Source organism: Mauremys reevesii, linkage group 3 (assembly GCF_016161935.1).
Source record: "Mauremys reevesii isolate NIE-2019 linkage group 3, ASM1616193v1, whole genome shotgun sequence".
Lineage (NCBI taxonomy): Eukaryota > Metazoa > Chordata > Testudines > Geoemydidae > Mauremys > Mauremys reevesii.
In genome coordinates this window covers 62022692-62044200 of record NC_052625.1, presented here as the reverse complement: position 1 = coordinate 62044200, position 21509 = coordinate 62022692, and the positions used below count along the sequence as shown (strand labels likewise).

Here is a 21509-nt window from a genome sequence, read left to right as displayed (position 1 = left end):
CAACATCCATAGGACATCAAACTCTGGTGGCATCAAAGAGGAAATCTACTGATTCCTCTCACAAAAGCTCAGAAAAGAGGGCTACAGTTTCTCAGATTGAAGAATTGACCAGGAGAAAGAGATCCCTGGCAAAATCAGAGACCTTGGTACCGACAGAGCTGCAGCACAGTACCCATGAGACATTAGGATCCTCAAGTACCAGCACTAAGCCTAAAAACCAGAGGGGCAAAGCTAAGTAGCATCAGTACCATCTGACAAGAGAAGTGGTAGAGACCAGAATACCTCTTCTAAACGGCACCTTTGGAGACAAGGAAAGCTGCAGTACTGAGCACTTCAATCAGAGAGACCTCTTCTGGCTGATCATCAGACAAAAAACTACAGCTACCACTGACTCCTTGATATTCATTAGCCTTTCTAGGCAAACTTTGTCAGTACCAATTACCACGACAGTACCACAGGAATTTCATTTTTCCAGGGACCTCTTGGTTTCAGAGAAACTGGAATCCCTGCTGCTCAGTATTGGTGGTATGGTGCGGTACTGACCACATCTCAGTCTCTGGAATTCTCTATGGTACTAGGACACTCACCACCAGCCTCTTTATCTGCTCGACCTCTATCAAGTGAAAATGAAGAGGACAATGATAACTTTTAACTTTGGTCTAAGTGCAAAGTTTCCCAGGGCAATGTCAAGGGACCAGTCCCCTAGAACCATGACAGGACCGACAAGGCCACCCACTTGGTATGGATATTTTTGGGTGCCATCAGCCATACCCTTCACACCATCCCAGTGGCTGTACTGGGAGCCATGGGCAGCCTATAGACACCAGTCCTCCAAGACCTTGAGTGTCTCCCATAGGGATAGAGGAAGATGATCTCCCTCAGCTTCCATTTCTAGACTCCCTGATCCCCAAGAGGAGACCTTTGAGAAGCAGGACGCAAGGCTGGATCAAGAAATTACTCCAGCAATAAACATTTCATCATCCACTCCAGGTGAAGCCGTGATGCCTCCTCCACCATCTACGGCACGTGACATTGAACAATTTTTTGACCTCGCTAGGAGAGTGATAGACACACTTCAGACCCCCCCTTGAAGAAATAAAAGAGTAGCAAAACAAGCTGTTGGACATCCTCCATACATCCTCACCAGCACGTATTGCATTCCTGATCCACAAGGCCCGACTAGACCCAGCCAAGGTCATCTGGCAAACACTGACCATGATAACTCCCACATGCAAAAGGGCAGACAAAAATATTATGTACCCTCTATGACTGTGGACTTTTTATTTTCCCAACCATCCCCAAATTCCCTTCTTGTATACACTGTAAACACACGTGGCAAATAGCACCATGCTAAATCAACATGCTACAACAAGGACTGGTAATGACTCGCCTTATTTGGCAGGAAGTCATATTCATCAGCAACCTTACAATTTCAGATTGCTAATTATCAGGCCCTTATGGTGAAATATTATATCAATTATGGAAAACTTAATGCCTTTATTAAACATCTCCCAAATGATCAAAGAGAACAGTTCCAAGCCATCATTGCCAAGAGCCAGTTTCTGGCAAGGACAGCAATACAGACTGCATTAGACACTGGAGACACAGCTGCCTGCTCCATATCAGTGGCAGTAGTGATGAAGAGAGCTTCCTGGCTTCACCTTTCCATTCTCCCAAGAGAAGTCTAAATGGCCATGGAGGACCTTCTATTCAAAGAATCCAAACTCTTTGCAGAAAAGACAGATGCCTCACTATGCACGCTGAAGGACTGAAGAGCCACATTATGTTCTTTGGGGAGCTACACACCAGCGCAAAAAAGACAGTACAGTAAGTCACAGACATCACAAAGATCCCGACCAGACCAGTTTCCTCCATCTCAGAGACAATACAAACCCCAGCAGAAGAGACAACAGGTGCAGAAATGAAAGCCTACGGCTCCCCAAACTTCAACTGTGCAGCCCTCAATGTCGAAACATCAATTTTGATACATTGGTTGAGGCCCCAAGCAACCATTGCCATCATCAATTGCTGCAAAACTCGAACCATCTACAACCCTTTGGACACTGCCTTGTCCTTTTTCAACAAAACTGGAAAAATATAACATCAGACAACTGGGTACTGGAGATCATCTCCATCTCCAATGGTCATTCAGTCCATTTTAACTCCCTCCCTCCCTCCTACCCATCCTCCCTCCCTGCCCTCTTCAGGGACTCTCCTCATGAGAGCCTGTTAAGTCGGGAAATAAATCATCTCCTAAACCTCGGTGCAATAGAACCAGTTCCAAATGAACACAGAGGGAAGGGTTTCTATTCCAAATACTTCCCAATATTGGAAAAAAACAGACGATGGAGACCCATTCTCAATCTAAGAGCACTAAACAAATATGGAAAGGCACAAAGATTCAAGATGGTTACATTAGCAGCAATAATTCCATCTCTAGACAAGGGAGACTGCTTCTCAGTCCTTGACCTACAAAGATTCTCATTTTCACATTGTGATTCAACCATCCTACAGAAGGTTCCTCAGGTTCACTTTTGGTCAAGACCATTTTCAATACAGGGTACTTCCATTCAGCCTGTCATCTGCACCCAGCGTGTTCTTGAAGGTCCTATCTGTGGTAGTGGCCCACCTTCACAAATCAAGAAACATGGTGTACCTGTATCTAGATGACTACCTACTCAAGGCATGAGCCTTTGATGACACCCTAGTGGCCACGCAAAAGAACATTCAAAAATTGACTTTGACTCCTGGACACCATCTGGAATTCATAGGAGCCTATCTTGATGTAGTGAGGGTCAAAGCCTTCCTCCCACCACACAGGTTCAATACCCTAACTGTCTTAATAGACAACATTCAGACCAGCCCCCAGATCTAGGCCAGAAATTGCCTCCAACTACTTGGGCACATGGCGGCAGGCACCTTTGTTATAAGTCATACAACACTTCACATGCATTGCTTTCAGGCATGGCTCAAAATGGTATTCGCACCAAACAGGGACACATTAAATAAACAAACTACTGTCGACAGTCAAAGACTCTCTCCGAGTGGTGGAAAGATCCTCAGAATGTCTGCACAGGGGTCCCCTTCACACAGCCACCTCCAACATTGAAACTGACAACAGAAACATCTTTACTGGGCTTGGGTGCTCATCTAGACAATCACACAGTTCAGGGCGGCCCCCCATAGAATCAATGCTCCGTATCAACCTGTTGGAGCTCAGACTGGTCAGGAATGCTTGTGCACATTTCCTACCATTGATCAATGGTGAACATATAAAGGTTATGACAGACAACATAGCATGAATGTTCTACATAAACCACCAGGGCGGAGCGAGATCACCATCCCTTTCTGCAGAGGCAGTGAAACTGTGGAATTGATGTATTCAGCACAGCATCATTCTATCAGTAGCCTACCTGCTGGGTGTACAGAATACCTTAGTGGACACCTTTTTTGCTTTTTTTCCCCTTCTGTTTGCAATCTTTGTTGCTTTTTTCCTCTTTTTCTGTTCTCCTCTAGCATTTGTTTACTTCTGACACCATGTCATGCTTCTGTACCAGATATAGACTGACTACAGAACTGTCTTCTGAACAAGATACGCACCAGATACGTTCAGTACAAGAGCCTTTAATGTTCTGCCTGTATGGTTCAAATAAGATATGGTGCCACAATGGCACCTAGTGACCGAACAGTATAATACAGCTTATCATTCCATTACACAAGTGGCCTTCCAATAGCTTCATTAACCAGGTCAGCAGAGGATGTGCTGGGTCTTCTGGGGTAACCAGAGAAATCGTCACACCATTAATGTCCACAGGGAGCAAATTGTCCTTTCTCCATTAATTTAAACAGTACTGAGTTTCAAAAAATCCTAGCGACATGCATCCTTCCAGACCATCTTGAAATTATGTTTGTAAACCTGCTATGGTGGTCAACCAGCCATTGGAACACCATGGAGAAATACCCATGCCTTTCTGTTTATTAATTCTGAGCCTTGGTGTGTGTGTGTGGCAAATAATAGGCACATGTAAGGCCATCAGTTGCCTTACTACAGTTTGAGAACCCCATGCAGGCAAAGTCATCAATAATCTCTTGATCATTACCATGGTTTGTAAACCAGTGCAATGGTACCTTATGTATTGCATCACACGCTTTTGTGACAATGGCCTCAACAGTTCACCGTCCTATACCTATTTGGTTGGCTGCAGACTGGTAGCATTCAGGGATGGCAAACTTCCATATGGCAGTGGCAACCCACTCTTCTACAGGTAAGGGACATCTCATGTTGGTACAGTGCTGCTGCAGTTCTGGTACTAGTTCAGCACATATCTCCACATATCCTGGAGTAGAAGTTGCTCAGCGTTATCTCTTCTTCCTCATCGTCTTTTGGCTTCCTCTGCTGCTGCTGCTGCTGAAATTCAAGCTTCTGTTGCTGCCACATCATCTGCTTGGTGGTGTACTGGGCAAAGTCCAAAATCAAAGTTATTGAGCTTCAAAAGCTGAAATACAGCCAAAGTAGCTTTTGCATATTTGTAGTCGCCAGCACAGTGTTGTGGAGCATTGTTGGGTCCATACTGACCAACAGCAATTTGAAAATGGTGCTCGTCTACCCAGAAAGGAAGCATGTGATTTTACCCCGCTGGGCTTCTGCTATTCATCCCACAATGCATAGCAAGAAAAATCCCAGAATGCACACTGCTGAGCAGCAAAGCAAAGGACCATAGGATATCCTCAGAGAATGCTATGTGTTTAGTACACAGCAAGCTGCTACCATGTGAACACAATGATACAAATTGAAAGAGGGCACAGCTGACTTGTGTGCATGCTATTAGTGCGGCTTGCCTGTTGCATGTGAACTAATGCATCAAATCAATCTAGTTTAACCCCCAACATCTCCCCCGTAGACAAGCCCCTAATTAGTCTACCTGAAACTTTTGCAATATTGTTATTAATATCAAACAACTTGATTATTGGGCTATTCGGATTAGTACTTCTCATTGTTTTATTACTTGATTGCTGTCATTGTCCAATTTGCTAGAGTATATAGAAGACACAGCTTTCTATCCCCAAAGGCTTGCATTCTAAAAAGATTTTAGTTATTCTTCTGTACTCATAATAAATTAGCAGAAATTATTACACCATCTTTCAGTAGCTGATTCTAATGGTTGATATGTTTTTTATCTTGTAGGAAGGAGCTAGGATTGCTTCAGAAATTATATGGATTATATGATACTGTAATGAACAATATCAGTGGGTATTATGAGATACTTTGGACAGATGTAGACATTGAAAAAATTAATGCTGAACTTTTGGACTTTCAAAACAGGTATTTTTCCTAATATGAACTTTTTAACAGGTTAAATTTGAATATAAATAATGATAATTGTGTTACAAATAACTTAGTATCTTTAAAGCATCTTGATATATATAAATTTGAGGAAATTTGTTAATGGTGTTTGGCACAGGGTGACTGGCTCCTTTGAGGGGATATGAGTCCCAGCCCCAACTGTTACTAATAAGGTGACTCCTGGCTGAGGTTGTGGGCCTAGGTTCAGGTCACAACCTGAAGATTACCTGTTCTTTATAAAGGCCAGCAGGAGCTTAGTGCTGGAAAACTGTAGGGGAAAGAACCAAGTTTTTAGGTGATTCTCAGACAGATGACTTAGAGAGTGAACTGTAGGGAGTAGAAAAGCTGCTGCAGAAATCCCTGGGTCAGGGAAAGGATGGGGAGGGACTGAGAGAGATGAGGGAAAAGCCGCTTGGAACAGTAAACAATGTTGGATGAACTATATATTTGGGTATTTTGCCCAAGTTTTCTGTTTAATCAATAAACTGTGCCCAGAGACAAGGACCCACAATAGACTCTGGTATGACATTGATCCTACCTGGACTACTGAACTAGCTCACTGGTTTATAGTATTGACTATAAGATTAAAATTTGGAACTCTCTTGAAACATTATACACTATTCTTAAAATATATAGTAACCTAAAATAACTTGAGATATGAACACCTTTTACAATAGGTGTTCCTGTTATATAATTAGTGGGTGTACTATTGCAGTATTCTTGAAAAATTAAAAATATTTTGATACTTTGAAGTCTAATGATGATTAAGTCATAGTTTGCTCACAAAAAAGTTTTCTAATTTTTTTAATTTATTTTATTTTTAATGCTTTAGAAATTAGCTTTAGTATTATGTGAGGAAATATAGCATGGAGGCTGGGGCTAGGTTTATGGGACAGAGTAGTTTTTTTTGTTCAACATAGCTTCTTTCCTCATTCATCACTAATAACATTAATGCCCCCCTCACCCCCGTGGAATTTGGAGGCAATCCAAAGTTGTTGCTGGAGGCTCCAGGACTATGCCTTATCCTTCAGTTCAGGCTACCAGATATACAGTCTCTGGTGGCATAATAAATTGGTGGTTCAGTTTCTCCTGTGCACTTTGTTTTATAACTTTAATTTTTATTTGTTGTTGTGCAGCAATAATTTATAATCTTTCTTCCATATTCTCCTTCTTCCTTGGATTGGGTATTTGATAGTGTGGTGGTTTCTGTCACCTGGATCTGTCACTGCTGTGCCTCCCTTCTGGGATTCCTCTGCCCGCCCTGCTCTCCCACAAACATTGGGCTAAATCTAAGTGGTGTTCCTTATGTGAGGCAGCATGTACTGGCACTACAGAGGGCAAATTATAGCCTGCCTGTTCACAGCTAGCCAAACCTTGCATAGCCAGGGCACAAATCTCAGAGTTGAACGGATATGTCAGGACATCACCTTCTCCCAGGAGCTGTGACTCCAATACAGAAAAGCATGGATGTTCTGAACATTTTGGGAAGAGGAATGAGAAGGATGTTATCTGTCTAACCAGAGAGTAAGTCCAGCATCAGAACTGGGCTGGAGTAGAAAACCTCCTGAAAGGATTCAAAGTCATATCTCTATCCCACCCCGGTATTGAAGTGGGTACTTAGTTCCCTAAGGAAAAAGCAGGGCTCCTACAAAGCCCTTTTCCTCCCATGATGAATCAGGATTCTTATGATCTTCAGGGGTAAGGTGAAGAAATGGGTTTTCTTCTTCCAGTGTCCTCTGCATATTCCCACTCTTTGGATATGCACTGACTGGTGCAGTTGAATGGTGCAGGCTTCTATTAATAGTTGTTATACCAGCACTGATAGCATGTAATGTAGGGTCCATACAGGTGTCTGAAGAACAGTACTCCTCGGGTCCAGTTGATATTTCTATAGCAAAGAAAGACTTGGATAATGATCGGTCTCCACGCTCTCTTTCTTACAAGAAGAGGAAGTTAGATGACCCCTTGGTAATGTTGCCTCCACCTCCCAGGACACCTTCTGGCTCTCCTAGAAGAACGTTATCTCCTGTATCAATATTAAGAATACAATGTTAAGAACAGGCTCAGATCCACATTCACAGGAAGATCAGCATTGGCCTGCTAAACCCAGGGTTGTGAGTTCAATCCTTGAGGGGGCCATTTAGGGATCTAGGGCAAAAATCTGTCTGGGAATTGGTCCTGCTTTGAGCAGGGGGTTGGACTAGATGACCTCCTGAGGTCCCTTCCAACCCTGATATTCTATGAATTTCTGTAACTTTATCCAATGACAGGATCTTTGTTAGACACAGACTATTACAAGCATGTGTACCCCCTGACTCTCACATAATACTGGACTGGGCAAATTGGCAGGACTGGCAAGTGCCTTCCTGGATTCCTTGGCCTTATTGATCAGCTCCGGGCCTTCCATACCAACCTTCTTCCAAAGTCATGTCTCTGGTTCATCATCAAACTGGAGATGTTTTTGTGGGTCCACAGCATTCAGATCTAAGTTACACAGATTCAAAACTCCCAGACTTGAAGGAATATTCAGATCTGAGATGTTTAGATCCTACATTAATGGATCTGATAATGAGAGAGAAGTCCCTTACTCTAATTCAAGATGTTTTATATGATGAGGAAGAGAAAGTTGAGGTTCCTGTACAGACAAATATTTTGTACAACCAAGACCTTATGGGCATATCCTCTCCAGACAAAAACATTTGAATAGCCTAAGCTGCTTCACCATCTGAGGATGCCATTCAATTCCAAGAATTAGTCAGCAGAATGGTTTCTACGTTGAAATTGCCTTCGGTTTCATTGGAGGAAACTTTGCATCCTGTTTTTGACACACTTGAAAATACTTCTTCAAACAAGGTTTCTCTGCCCCTTTTGAATGGTTTATGGCAATCAGGAAATCAAAATGGAATACCCCATCTTCTTGACAGCCTATTGCAAGAAAGATGGATAAGCTTTACTAGATTCCGTAAGAAGGGACCAGGAAAGGAAAACAATACAGCAGTAAACAGACAATCCAGGACGTTTTTGGAGAGTGTTGGTCATAACTTCCAGGTGCAAGTGCTGGGGGAACCAACTAGGGGTCGTACTCCCCTTGAGCTGCTGCTCACCAACAGAGAAGAATTGTTAGGGGAAGTAGAAGTGGGTAGCAACCTGGGCACCAGTGACTATGAGAGGTTGAGGTCAGGGTCCTGACAAAAGGAAGAAGGGAGAGCAGCAGAATACAGACCCTGGACTCCAGAAAAGCAGACTTTGACTCCCTCAGGGAACTGATGGGCAGGATCTCCTGGGAGACTAATATGAAGGGGAAAGGAGTCCAGGAGAGCTAGCTGTATTTTAAAGAAGCCTTATTGAGGGCACAGGAACAAACCATCCCGATATGCAGAAAGAATAGCAAATATGGCAGGCAACCAGCTTGGCTTAAAAAAGAAATCTTCAGTGAGCTTAAACACAAAAAGGAAGCTTACAAGAAGTGGAAACTTGGACAGATGACTAGGGAGGAGTATAAAAATATTGCTCAAGCATGCCATAATCAGGAAGGACAAAGCAAAATTGGAGTTGCAGCTAGCAAGGGATGTGAAGGGTAACAAGAAGGGTTTCTACAGGTATGTTAGCAACAAGAAGGTGGTCAGGGAAAGTGTGGGACCTTACTGAATGGGTGAGGCAACCTAGTGACAGATGATGTGGAAAAAGTTGAAGTACTCAATGCTTTTTTTGCCTGTCTTCACAGACAAGGTCAGCTCCCAGACTGCTGCACTGGGTAGCACAGTATGGGGAGGAGGTGAGCAGCCCTCAGTGGTGAAAGAACAGGTTAAAGACTATTTAGAAAAGCTGAACATGCACAAGTTCATAGGTCTGGATCTAATGCAGCCGAGGGTGCTGAGGGAGTTGGCTGATGTGATTGCAGAGTCATTGGCCATTATCTCTGAAAACTCGTGGCAACTGGGGGAGGTCCCGGAAATTGGAAAAAGGCAAATATAGTTTCCATATTTTAAAAAGGGAAGAAGGAGAATCTGGGGAACTACAGACAGGTCAGTCATGGAAAAATCATGGAACAGGTCCTCCAGGAATCCATTTTGAAGCACTTGGAGGAGAGGAAGGTGATCAGGAACAGTCAACATGGATTCACCAAGACCAACCTGATTGCCTTCTATGATGAGATAACTGGCTCTATGGATATGGGGAAAGTGGTGGATGTGATATATCCTGAGTTTAGCAAAGCTTTGGATACAGTCTCCCACAGTATTCTTGCAGCAAGTTAAAAAAAATATGGATTGAATGAATGGACTATAAGGTGGGTAGAAAGCTGGCTAGATCATCAGGCTCGATGGGTAGTGATCAACGGCTCAATGTCTAGTTGGCAGCCGGTATCAAGCGGAGTGCCCCAGGGGTTGATCCTGGGGCCAGTTTTGTTCAACATCTTTATTAATGATCTGGATAATGGGATGGATTGCACCCTCAGCAAGTTTGCGTATGCCACTAAGATGGGGGGAGAGTTAGATACAGTGGAGGATAGGGATAGCGTCCAGAGTGACCTAGACAAATTGGAGGATTGGGCCAAAAGAAATCTGATGAGGACAAGGACAAGTGCAGAGTCCTGCACTTAGGACAGAAGACTCCCATGCACTGCACCAGGCCGGGGACCAACTTGGTAAGCAGCAGTTCTTCAGAAAAGGACCTGGGGATTACAGCTGGATATGAGTCAACAGTGTGTCCTTGTTGCCAAGAAGGCTAACGGCATTAGTAGGAGCATTGCCAGCAGATCGATGGAAGTGATTATTCTCCTCTATTTGGAACTGATGAGGCCACATGTGGAGTATTGCGTCCAGTTTGGGGCCCCCCACTACAGAAAGGATGTTAACAAATTGGAGAGAGTCCAGCAGAGGGCAACAAAAATGATTAGGGGGCTGGGGCACGTGACTTCTGAGGATAGGCTGAGGGAACTGGGCTTATTTAGTCTGCAGAAGAGAAGAGTGAGGGGGGATTTGATAGCAGCTGTGACAGAGTCAGGCGAGATGGCTACAGGAGAGTGTTAGAAGGCAGATATATTAGTCCCAGATTAAATAGATCCCTTTTCCTTGGGTAAGATAACAGGGGCAGTTCCAGAACAAGCAGGAACTTGCTGGAACCAATTAAGGCAGGCAGGCTAATTAGGACACCTGGAGCCAGTTAAGAAGAAACTGCTAGAATCAATTAGGACAGGCCGGCTGATCAGAGCACCTGAGTTTAAAAAGGACGTCACTTCAGTTTGGGGTGTGCATGCGAGGAGCTGGGAGCAAGACGCACTAGGAGCTGAGAGTAAGAAGGCGTACTTCTGGAGGACTGAGGAGTACAAGCATTATCAGACACCAGGAGAAGGGTCCTGTGGTGAGGATAAAGAAGATGTTGGGAGGAGGCCATGGGGAAGTAGCCCAAGGAGTTGTAGCTGCCACGCAGCTGTTCCAGGAGGCACTCTAGACAGCTACAGTCCACAGAGCCCTGGGCTGGAACCTGGAGTAGAGGGCGGGCCCAGGTTCCCCCCAAACCTCCCAACTCCTGATCAGATACAGGAGGAGTTGACCTGGACTGTGGATTCCACCAGAGGGGAAGGTCTCTGGGCTGTTCCCCGACCTACACTGTGGATCAGCAGAGACTGTGGGGATTGTTCTCCTTTCTTTTCCCCACGCTAGTTGATGATGAGGTTATCTGAGTAAAACAGCAGATTTGAGCCACGAAAGTGGCCAAACTGAGGGCTGCCGTGAATCTCTGAGGTGAGCAAATCCACCAATAAGTGCAGGACCCACCAAAGTAGAGGAGGAACTTTGTCACACAGCCTTCAACTACCTGAAGAGGGGGTTCCAAAGAGGATGGAGCTAGGCTGTTCTCAGTGGTGGCAGCTGACAGAACAAAGAGCAGTGGTCTCAAGTTGCAGTCGGGGAGGTCTAGGTTGGATATTAGGAAAAAGTATTTCACTAGGAGGGTGCTGAAGCACTGGAATGGGTTACCTAGGGAGGTTGTGGAATCTCCATCTTTAGAGGTTTTTAAGGCCTGGCTTGACAAAGCCCTGGCTGGGATGATTTAGTTGGGGTTGGTCCTGCTTTGAGCAGGGGGTTGGAATAGATGACCGCCTGAGGTCTCTTCCAACTCTAATCTTCTATGATTCTATGAAGGGTTTTCTTTCTTTCATGTACATTCTCCACCTAATTCTCAGGTAGAGGCTTTGACAATGCAAATGTCAAGATTAAGATAATTTACATTCTACTGTCAGTGACAGAGAAGGGAAAAGACTGGATTCTTTGAGAGGGAAGCTATTCTCATCATCTTCTCTAACTAATAACCCATTATAACTCGATCCAGTTTCACCCGTGGGACAAAATTTCTCTGTTCACCACAACCCCTCCGATGACCACTCCAGAATGGCTAATGGCCTCATTAAAGAGAGAGATTATGTTGCTAAACTGAGGGCATCCTTTGATGTCTCGTACACATCTTCAAAATTGGTAGCAATAACAATAACTCTCAGAAGACATACCTGGCTACCTTCCTTTTCTCTTCCCTAGGAAATGAAGTCTAAGGTCACCTTTTAAGAGGAGATTTCCTGCACCTCTTTTCAGATACCAAAGACAGAATTACCAACCTTATTCTTCTATGTCATCATCATCCTATTTCAAGGGTAGACAGTGCTACTAGCAACAACAACCCTCTACTTTTCAGTCATATGACAGATGCCCATTTAGATCCAAGATGAAGCAAAAGAATTTGTCCACCACTTCTTCTTACTAGCAGTTAGTCTGCAGGTTTGACATGATGTTTGAAAGTAGCAAACCAACCTTGGAGTCTGTTTCCCTTGCATTTGGAGACCATTTAGGCCAATGTTACACCGAATAGCTAAAGATCACCACTGACAAATAGGTTCTGGACACTACAAAAATGGTATATTATCCAGTTAGACACCCTCTCCCCAAACCAACTGCCCTCTCCCTCCCTCTTCAGGGACCACTTCTTACAAGTTGGTGTTAAGAACTGAAATCAACTATATACCAATGGTGGGATCAATATAGGAGATTCCAGTAAATCTCAGGAATCTGGGGTTTTACTCCCACTATTTCCTAATTCCAAAGAAAGATAGAGGTCTTCATCAGATCTAAGATAAACAAGTGCAAAGGATTCACTTCAGAATGTTAGCTCTAAGTTCTATTATTCCTTCATATCCAGTCTAAATTGGTTTACTCCTCTCAGTTTCACACACCTTTGTTTTGCCATAGGGCAGGACCATTTGCAATACAGGTCTTTGGCTTTTCCTCAGCATCCTTAGTCTTTACAAAATGTTTATCTGTAGTGGCAGCTTTTCTCAGAAGACGATGGATTTTTGTGTTTCCGTATTTAGATGATTGGCTCCTAAAAGCAGCTTTAGAGGAGAAGCCAAAAAAGGTCACATAATTCACATGCTCTGTGTTCCAAAGTTTGGGTTTCTTAATAAAAGAGAAGAAATCCTTGTTGACCCCATCACAGAATGTTCTATTCATAGGAGCTCAGGCCGATTCCAAAAAGGGCTTACCTTCGGGAGGAAAAATTCCTGAAAATAAAAGGAATCATTTAATCTCTACTTCAAAGTTCATCTCAGAAAGTAAAGTTCTTTCTATTATTAATAAGTGGATGGCATCATCCACATATGTCTTGCCTTATGCAAAATTAAGGATTAAACCACTTCCTCACTGCTTGGCAAAGAGCTTCAGACTGGGGTGCGGGGAGCAGACAAAACAGACACCCTGGTCCTCCAGGTTGGGCTTTAGGCACAGGGCTAACAACCCTGTCCCGTAAAAAACAAAATATGTTACGGAAACAGCGATGGAGAAATCGACCATTACTGTGTGTGATAGCCTTCAGGAGTCAATGACCCATATGACTGCCAGTGGTGAAAGCCGAAAGGAAGCCACTGGCATGAAGACTGAAGTACTCAATACCAAGACAAAAAACAAACTTGGTTTGTGGAACATACAGACAATGTATGAAACAGGGAAGCTAGCTCAAGTCACAGCAGAGATGAGATGCTACAGCTTACACATTCTGGGTGTCAGCGAGAGTAGATGGACAGGATCAGGAAGATTAACAACAGGCTCGGGAGAAACAATGACAGTGATGAAGAAGTAAAGGACAAATTCTACCTTACACTACAGGCAGAGTTAGAGAGAGTACCTAACTATCATCATGGGAGACCCGAATGCCAAGGCCAGTAAGGACAACACAAACAATGACAGAGCAATAGGAAGACATGGGTATGGCACCATGGATGAAAATGGAGAAAGGCTTGTTGATTTATATAATATGAATGACCTAGTCATTGGCGGAACCCAATTTGAACATCATGAAATTCACAAGCTGACATAGTGTTCTCCAAATGGCAGAAATAAGAATCAGATTGACCATATCATGATAAATGGCAAATGGCAACACTCACTGACAGATATGAAAGTGAGAAGGGGTGCAGATGTTGGCAGCGACCACCACCTTGTGACAGCCTCCATCAAGCTAAAACTGAGAAGTGTGGGTCCACCAAACAAGGGACATAGACATTATGATATTGACAAGCTAAAGTCCCTTGAAATACAGAAAGCCTTCGTTCTGCAGTCAACGAACAGGTTACAAGCACTTGCAGACCTTGATGAAGAGGAGGGGAATGCAAATGAGGAGATCCAGAAGAAGTGGGACAAAGTAACAGCAATTTATAAACAGAGCATTGAAGCCTGTCTAGGCTACAGGCAGAAAAGAAGGAAGGAGTGGATTACACCCAGCACATGCAATGCCATAGAAACCAGACGAGCTCTGAAGAAAAAAGTTTTAGATATAAAATCCCAGAAGCTAAAGGACAAATACCACGAGCAGTATAGCAAGGCACACCGGAAGGTCAAACGCCTTGTGAGAGCGGACAAATGGCATTTTGTTGATAATCTGGCAACACAAGCAGAGGATGCAGGTGCTCGTTGTGAACAAGGAACCATCTACAAAATGATGCGGCTTATCAGTGGTAAACGGCAGACACCGACAAATACTCTCATCAGGAACAAACAAGGACACCTACTAACAACTGAAAAAGAACAAGAAATGTGCTGGACAGAGCATTTCAAAAAATTGCTGAACAGGGAACCACCTAAAGACGAAGCAAACATCCAGGAGGCAGAAGATCTTGATATCAACACAGACACCCCAACTAAGGAAGAGATCATTCAAGCCATGTGTTACTCACTGGAGAGTCCAACAGATCCTTTGTTGCTGCCTATGCCAGTGTCCTTTGTTCCTGTGAGGCTGGGCTGGGTTTGTCCCATACATGCCCTGATGAGGTGTGAACTGCCACTCTGTTCTTGGAGAGTTTTGCCTGGGCTTGTTTTAAGCCATGAGGACACATTTTCAGCCTCATAACTATATACATGAAATTACAATCTATAACATTACTATAGCAACAATGCTCAGTGCATCATGAGCCTTCTGAAAACACCCGACATGACAAACTTTGCATTGGATACCACACAATCATATTTTAAGGATGAACATTAGGGTGCAGGGTGTTCCCTTGAAATACAGAGTGTCACAATAACTTAAGTCACTCAGGGATGTGAATAATCACATGGCTGAGCAATGTAAGTTATACTGACCTAAGCACCGGTGTAAACAGCGCTATGTTGGCGGAAGAGCTTCTCTCGCTGACATAGCTATCAGCTCTTTTGGGACGTGGAGCAATTAAGCTGATGGGAGAGCTCTCTCCCGTCAGCATAGAGTGTCTTTATCAGAAGAACCTCTCTAGCACTTCTAGTGTAGATGTGGCGCCAGATTGCATTCATGACACCAGTCATGCCTCTCTCCCTTTTACGCTCAGTGTTATAGAAATACTGTCACAGGGTACCTGGTCCCTGTGAGTAGAGCTGGACTAAGTTCCCTTGTGTCAGAACAGGTGAGCCCAATCCAGACAATTAAAGGTGGTTGGGCTATACCTGAGGCTTTAAAGGACGGGGAATGAAGGAGGAGAGGGTGATTGAGACAGGCTGTGCCTGTGAAAGAGAAGACATAGTGGAGTGGAGCTAAGTCCAATGGTGTGTCTCTGGAGGAAGGGGCCAGGTGGCTGGGGAAGCAGCCCTGCGGCTGCTGCTCCACGAAGGGAGGACAGCTGATTAAAACTGAGAAGCTGTCAGGAGAGGAGTGCCAGAGATCCCTCTGAGGAGTGGCCCTGAAATCTGAGACAAAGGAGAGAGTTAAAAGACTGTTTTCTGTTTGTTTACTTGCCTGTTTTAAGAAAATAAACCATCCTCAAGGAGATGAGGAGTGGCAGTGTGTGCTTGGAAGCTCGGAAGAAGCTCCACCCTGCGACAAATACATAGTGATCAGCTAAACTAAGGTGCACATATGCATCATAAAAATATAACCAAAAATTCTTACATTCATCACACACCTTGGAAGGTGTTAATACTGGTTTTATGACCCATTACAAAAATGTGTATAACACACCCGGCTGTCTACTAACCCTCCATTGTCCTATGACTGCAGAGGTGTTAACTGCGCACTTCAGTTTAAAAGGGCTCCTATACCATGTGTGAACCCCTGATGCTTAGCAGTCTGTCCCACCTTGTATTTAGCTTGGACACTGATTACTTTTTCCAGGTATGAAGAAGAGCTCTGTGAAGTTCAGAAGTTTGTCCTCTCTACCAACAGAAGTTGGTCCAATAAAAGATTTTATTTCACCCACCTTGTCTCCCTCATATCCTGGAACAACACAGCTACCGCAATAATGTGACACAAGTAACATCCCTAGAAAGCTAAAAGTATATCTCAAACATACAGAGTACAGACACTAATTGTTTTCTGCACATATCATTCCATCCAAAATGTCAGGGCCTTAGGGCCACAAATTGCTTTAGGCAAGATGTTAAAAACTTGCACCAGTTGCTATGCTAGATATCTGGGAAATATTTCTGGAGAAGAAATTGAGACTCCATCTACAAGTCTCTATTGGCATTGTTGGAAATAGTTTGAGGAACACTTGCAAAATAGGTTTCCATTCTTCAACAGGCCATCCTTTGGTAGGAGGGTATTAGTGGGTTGGTTCCCAAATAATTCTTTAAATTCCAAAGCTCTGGTTTTATATGGGGGGCGGGGAGAACCACTTCCACTTCTATCTATTATACTAGTCTAATGCTTAAAACTACTTTTTTCTTTTCTACTTATGTGATTCACTGCTCACTACTTCCTATTAGTCAGGCGAGAACATGTGCTACAGAATGTGAAATCTCTTACCTGATTTTCTTTCTGCTAGCAGGTTCTCCTCTCATCAGTCCACTATGCTAATCTGATAAAACAACTGGAATACAATTCATAACAGATTTTTTTCCCCTAAAGAGAGAATTAGACACATAGTAGCTTGACAATTAGCTATAATATACCAAGTATATGTCTTAATGCTACTAATAAGTTGCTGAAATATTTCTACAGCTTTGGAAGAATATTACTGATTGACTGAGTTGAAGGATTAGGTTTAGTTCTGAAGCCTTCAGCAATTATATTGATCTCTCTCCAAATTTCAAATTAACCCATTAGTAATGAATGAGGGGAGAAATGGCTAAGAGAAAATTATCAGATAATAAATCTTGCATTTGCATTAGAAGATTACTTTCTGGGAGTTCTGTTTAATCCACCACCTGTATGAGAGTGGGATTGAAGGGATAACATTATGCTTTTTAGAACAGTGCTTACAATGATTTTTGCAGGAAAGATAGACACAGATACAGGGCTGGCTCCAGGTTTTTTGCCGCCCCAAGCAAAAAAACCAAAAAAAGCTGGAGAGCCGCTGCCAAAGCCAAAAAAAAAAGCTGGAGTGGTGCCCCTTGAAAAGTGCTGCCCTAAGCACATGCTTGGAACTCTGGTGCTTAGAGCCGGCCCTGCACTGATATCACTGGTACACTATTTAAATGAAATTGATATGTCAGCAGACTAATTTTTCAGCCATTGTTGCTGAGAAAATAGTTTTGGTGAAGCAATGGTGTCTGTTTTAAACCACCTATTTTTTCCAAATATACATAAAAATATTTCAAGATCCTTTTCGATAAAATATTAAATCAGCAATATAAGAAGTGTACTACTGTATCAATTATTATTATTTACTGAATTAAAGGTGCCGCAAACTTCCCAAAGGACTTAAAAACTGGCAAGCATTTTTAGACCTCAAGAAAAGAATAGATGATTTTAGTGAGTCATGTCCTCTGTTGGAAATGATGACTAATAAAGCAATGAAGCAGAGACATTGGAATCGCATTGCTGAAACAACAGGACATCAATTTGATGTGGAATCAGATTCTTTTTGTCTTCGAAACATCATGGAAGCACCACTTCTTAAACATAAGGATGATATTGAGGTAAGTACACACATTGCTTTTGATCCTTCAATTTATATTTTCAGGAAAGTACAAAATATTACTTGTATAAAAGTTATATTTAAGGATTTTTTTACTATGAAATCAAACGCTATTCTGAAACAATGCATGGTATGTTAAATAGTTGTTGTCCATTATAGAATCATAGAAATGTAGGGCTGGAAGTGACCTCAAGAGGTCATCTAGTCAAATCCCCTCTTTTCTGAAGCAGGTCCAGGTATACCTAGATCATCTCTGACAGGTGTTTGTCTAATCTGTTCTTAAAAACCTCCAATGACTGGGATTCCACAACCTCCCTTGGTAAGCTATTTCAGTACTTAACTATCCCTGTAGAAAGTTTTTCCTAATGTCTAACCTAAATCTCCCTTGCTGCAGATTATACCTGTTACTTCTTGTCCTACTTTCAGTGGACATTGAGAACAATTGATCACCATCTTCTTTATAACAGCCCCTAACATATTTGAAGACTGTTATCGGGTCCCCCCTCAGTCTTCTTTTTTTCAAGACTAAACATACCCAGGTTTTTAAACCTTTCCTGAACCTTTTATCATATTTGTTGCTCTAATCTGGACTCTTAAAATTTGACATATTAATCCAGCTGAGGCCTCACCAGTGCTGAGTAGAGGAGAATAATTACCTCTTATGCCTTTCTTATGATGCCCTTGTTAATGCACCCCAGAATGACATTTGCTTTTTTCACAAGTGCATCACCGTGTTGACTCATGTTCAGTTTGTGATCCAGTAAAATCCTCAGATCTTTTTCTGCATAGCTTATTATTTCCCATTTTGTATTTCTGCATTTAATTTTTTCTTCCTAACTGAAATTTCAGTGTGTTTTTGTTCAATACTACACACAAAACAAATTAAAGAATCTTAGCCAGAGATATACAACCTGTCCTATTTAGAATTAAATGCAACTCCAAAACATCTCTTTCATCCTCCAGCCAACCAAAATACAAAAGTATGAAGACTACAATATATAATCTGCTTCAAACTGAAGTAATTGATTTTGCAGGGAACAAGAAGGCTTAGGAGTGTATTCCATTCCCACCCTGATGCCCAAGGGCTCAAAAAACTGAGGAGCACTCAATTTGAAATTCTTAAATAGATTTTTTTTCTAGAAGCTACAGTTCAAGTTGGAGACCCTAAATTTCACTGTAGTAGCTGTTCTCAAAAGGATTTTTTAAATTTTTCTCTAGCCTTGATTTGAAGAACCCCTACCAATGCACTGCATGAACCTCCCATAGGAGATGTCTTGGCTTCACATGCAACAGACAATGTTGTTAGTGTGATGGTTTTCCTTTGGTCTGCCTGCCCCTCTATCTTCCAAAGTGTCTTCCAAAGTGCTAGTTAACACTGTTTTCCTCGGGCAAAAAGGGTTCATATATACCCATGTTGAGACTGCCTGCTCAGAGCACCATTCCTGGAAAAGGCTCACAAAGCTGCAGTCCCACAGCTCAGATTCTGTTCTGAAGGAAGATGGATTTGTCATCACCAAGAGCAGAATGACATCACATGGTCAATATTACTTCTGGGAATAATCAGATCTCAATCTCCACATAAGTTTATTTCTGTCAGAGAACAGGATTCAGAAGCTGGTGGCCACAGGGTGCAATGTTATTCGATCTCTAGTCACATCTGTCAGTGATGGTCCCTTGCACCGACATACTGCTGAGTCCTGAGAAATTAAATCTAGCTACATGAGATTTGAGAGGTAATAATTAAAAGAGGTTATTCAGATGCTTTTATCATATCCTTAGCCTGGAGAAAGTATTCCTAGGGCCTGGTCTATACGTAAGGCTGTATATATAGAGAGAGCTAAGTCATTAACGTATAAGGATCCAGTCAAGGCAAGGGCAAAGCTTTTTCTTTTTTCTATGTTTTGTTTTAAATTCTTATAGTAAGTCTTAATATGAGCCAAAATCCTCAGACTTCAAAAGCCAAATAATAAACATTTCCAGCTCGCTAGAAATGCAAGTGGGTAGAGGATTTTCCTTTCTTCCGGACATAAGAATTCTTGGAGCTGCCTCACTTCTAATCTCTACACCAAGGAGGAGAATTCCCACTTAGGATCAAAATCTTATATTAAAAACTCAGATGAAGCATCCCTTTGATCCCTTGTCAGAAGTACCCTTAGATTTTTTAAAAGGCTTATCTCCTTTCAATCATTTCAGCAAAGAGAGTTTTCAGAAGTTAAGGTCTTATTGGGGAACAGCAGCTGTGCACCTCTTCATGAGGACAAAGATGTACTGAGAGTTAATTCTTTATTCCCAAAATAAACCCAGTTACAAAAAAATATTTTTCTCATCATTTTTGCCCACTATCTATCAAACAAACAAACAAACAAACAAAAAACCCCAACCCTTTAAAAACCAAAGAAAAACAAAAAACTAAACAAAAACGTCCACTCTTCTGGCATACTCTTGATGTCAAAGGTCTAAAAATCAACATTGAATGTAGTACCCAATTCAGAAAAATCTCCACTTCTCTTGGTCTATATACCCATCATAAACAAATGAAAAACAAGCAAAGAAAAACAGAAGAAACATTGCAGTTTGTTATTAGATGGCTAAATGGGTGCATTTCAGATGCTTTCAAAGGTAGAAACCTTTTTTCCCCTTGAAAATGTATGCTTATTTATTCAAAGTAATTGAAGATTCATATATAACATACAGAGAGAGAGAGAGAGAGAGAGAGAGAGAGATGCAGTGGCCACCTGGTCATGTTTCCACACCATCAGTAAGATTAACCATTTAAACATGTAGGCTTCATCAGTCCCTGCATTGGAGGTAGGGATTTGCACATTATGCTCAACCAGCAACTGATTTATTTATTTTTTTATAAAAGGGAGACATGTCCCCCTTGGGACTGTTACCTGATGTGCTGAGACTCCTCTGAGCCCATTTTCTCTGCCAGTTTGGGCCTCCAGAACCCTGCCTTATTGAGCCAGACATGCCAGTCTGCTCCAACACAGACCCAGAGTCTGAATCATGCTCTCCAAAGATGCAGACTTAACTGAAAACAGCTTAAGAAGTGCTCCTGTCTCTAGCACCCAGACACCCAGCTCCCAATGGAATCCAAACCCCAAATAAATCCATTTTACTCTGTATAAAGCTTATACAGGGTAAATTCATAAATTGTCTGCCCTCTATAACACTGATAGAAAGATATGCACAGCTGTTTGCTCCCCCAGGTATTAATTACTTACTCTGGGTTAATTAATAAGCAAAAGTGATTTTATTAAGTATAAAAAGGATTTAAGTGGTTCCAAGTAATAACAGACAGAACAAAGTAAGTTACCAAGCAAAATAAAACAAGACGCGCAAGTCTAAACCTAATACATTAAGAAACTGATTATAGATGAAATCTCACCCCCAGAGATGTTCCAATAAGCTTCTTTCACAGACTGGATTCCTTCCTAGTCTGGGTCCAGCAATCAGTCACACCCCTGTGGTTACTGTCCTTTGTTCCAGTTTCTTTCAGGCATCTCTTGGGGGTGGAGAGGCCATCTCTTGAGCCAGCTGAAGACAAAATGGAGAGGCTTCCAGGGCCTTTTATATTCTTTCTCTTGTGGATGGAAACCCCTTTGTTCTTCTGTGCAAAGTCACAGCAACAAGATGGAGTTTGTAGCTACCTGGGCAAGTCACATGTTCATGAATGATTCAGCTTTTTGCAGGCCGATGCCATTGTTTACATGTTAATGTAAGCATTCCCAGAAAAGCTCAGATGTGGGTTGGTATCTCCCAAAGTCCGTTGTCAGTTAAGTGTTTCTTGAT

General features: G+C 42.4%; 1 protein-coding gene across 17 annotated transcripts in view; it reads left to right on the top strand.

Annotated features, from left to right (window-relative positions):
- The window catches only part of DNAH8 (dynein axonemal heavy chain 8), a 556010-nt gene that overhangs the window by 260957 nt on the left and 273544 nt on the right, over positions 1-21509 (top strand). For all 17 annotated transcript variants that reach the window (XM_039529004.1, XM_039529011.1, XM_039529005.1 and 14 more), the window contains 2 exons: positions 5186-5323; positions 17475-17715. In XM_039529004.1, the coding sequence (XP_039384938.1) occupies positions 5186-5323; positions 17475-17715 (379 nt within the window). The remainder of the gene's footprint in view (positions 1-5185; positions 5324-17474; positions 17716-21509) is intronic.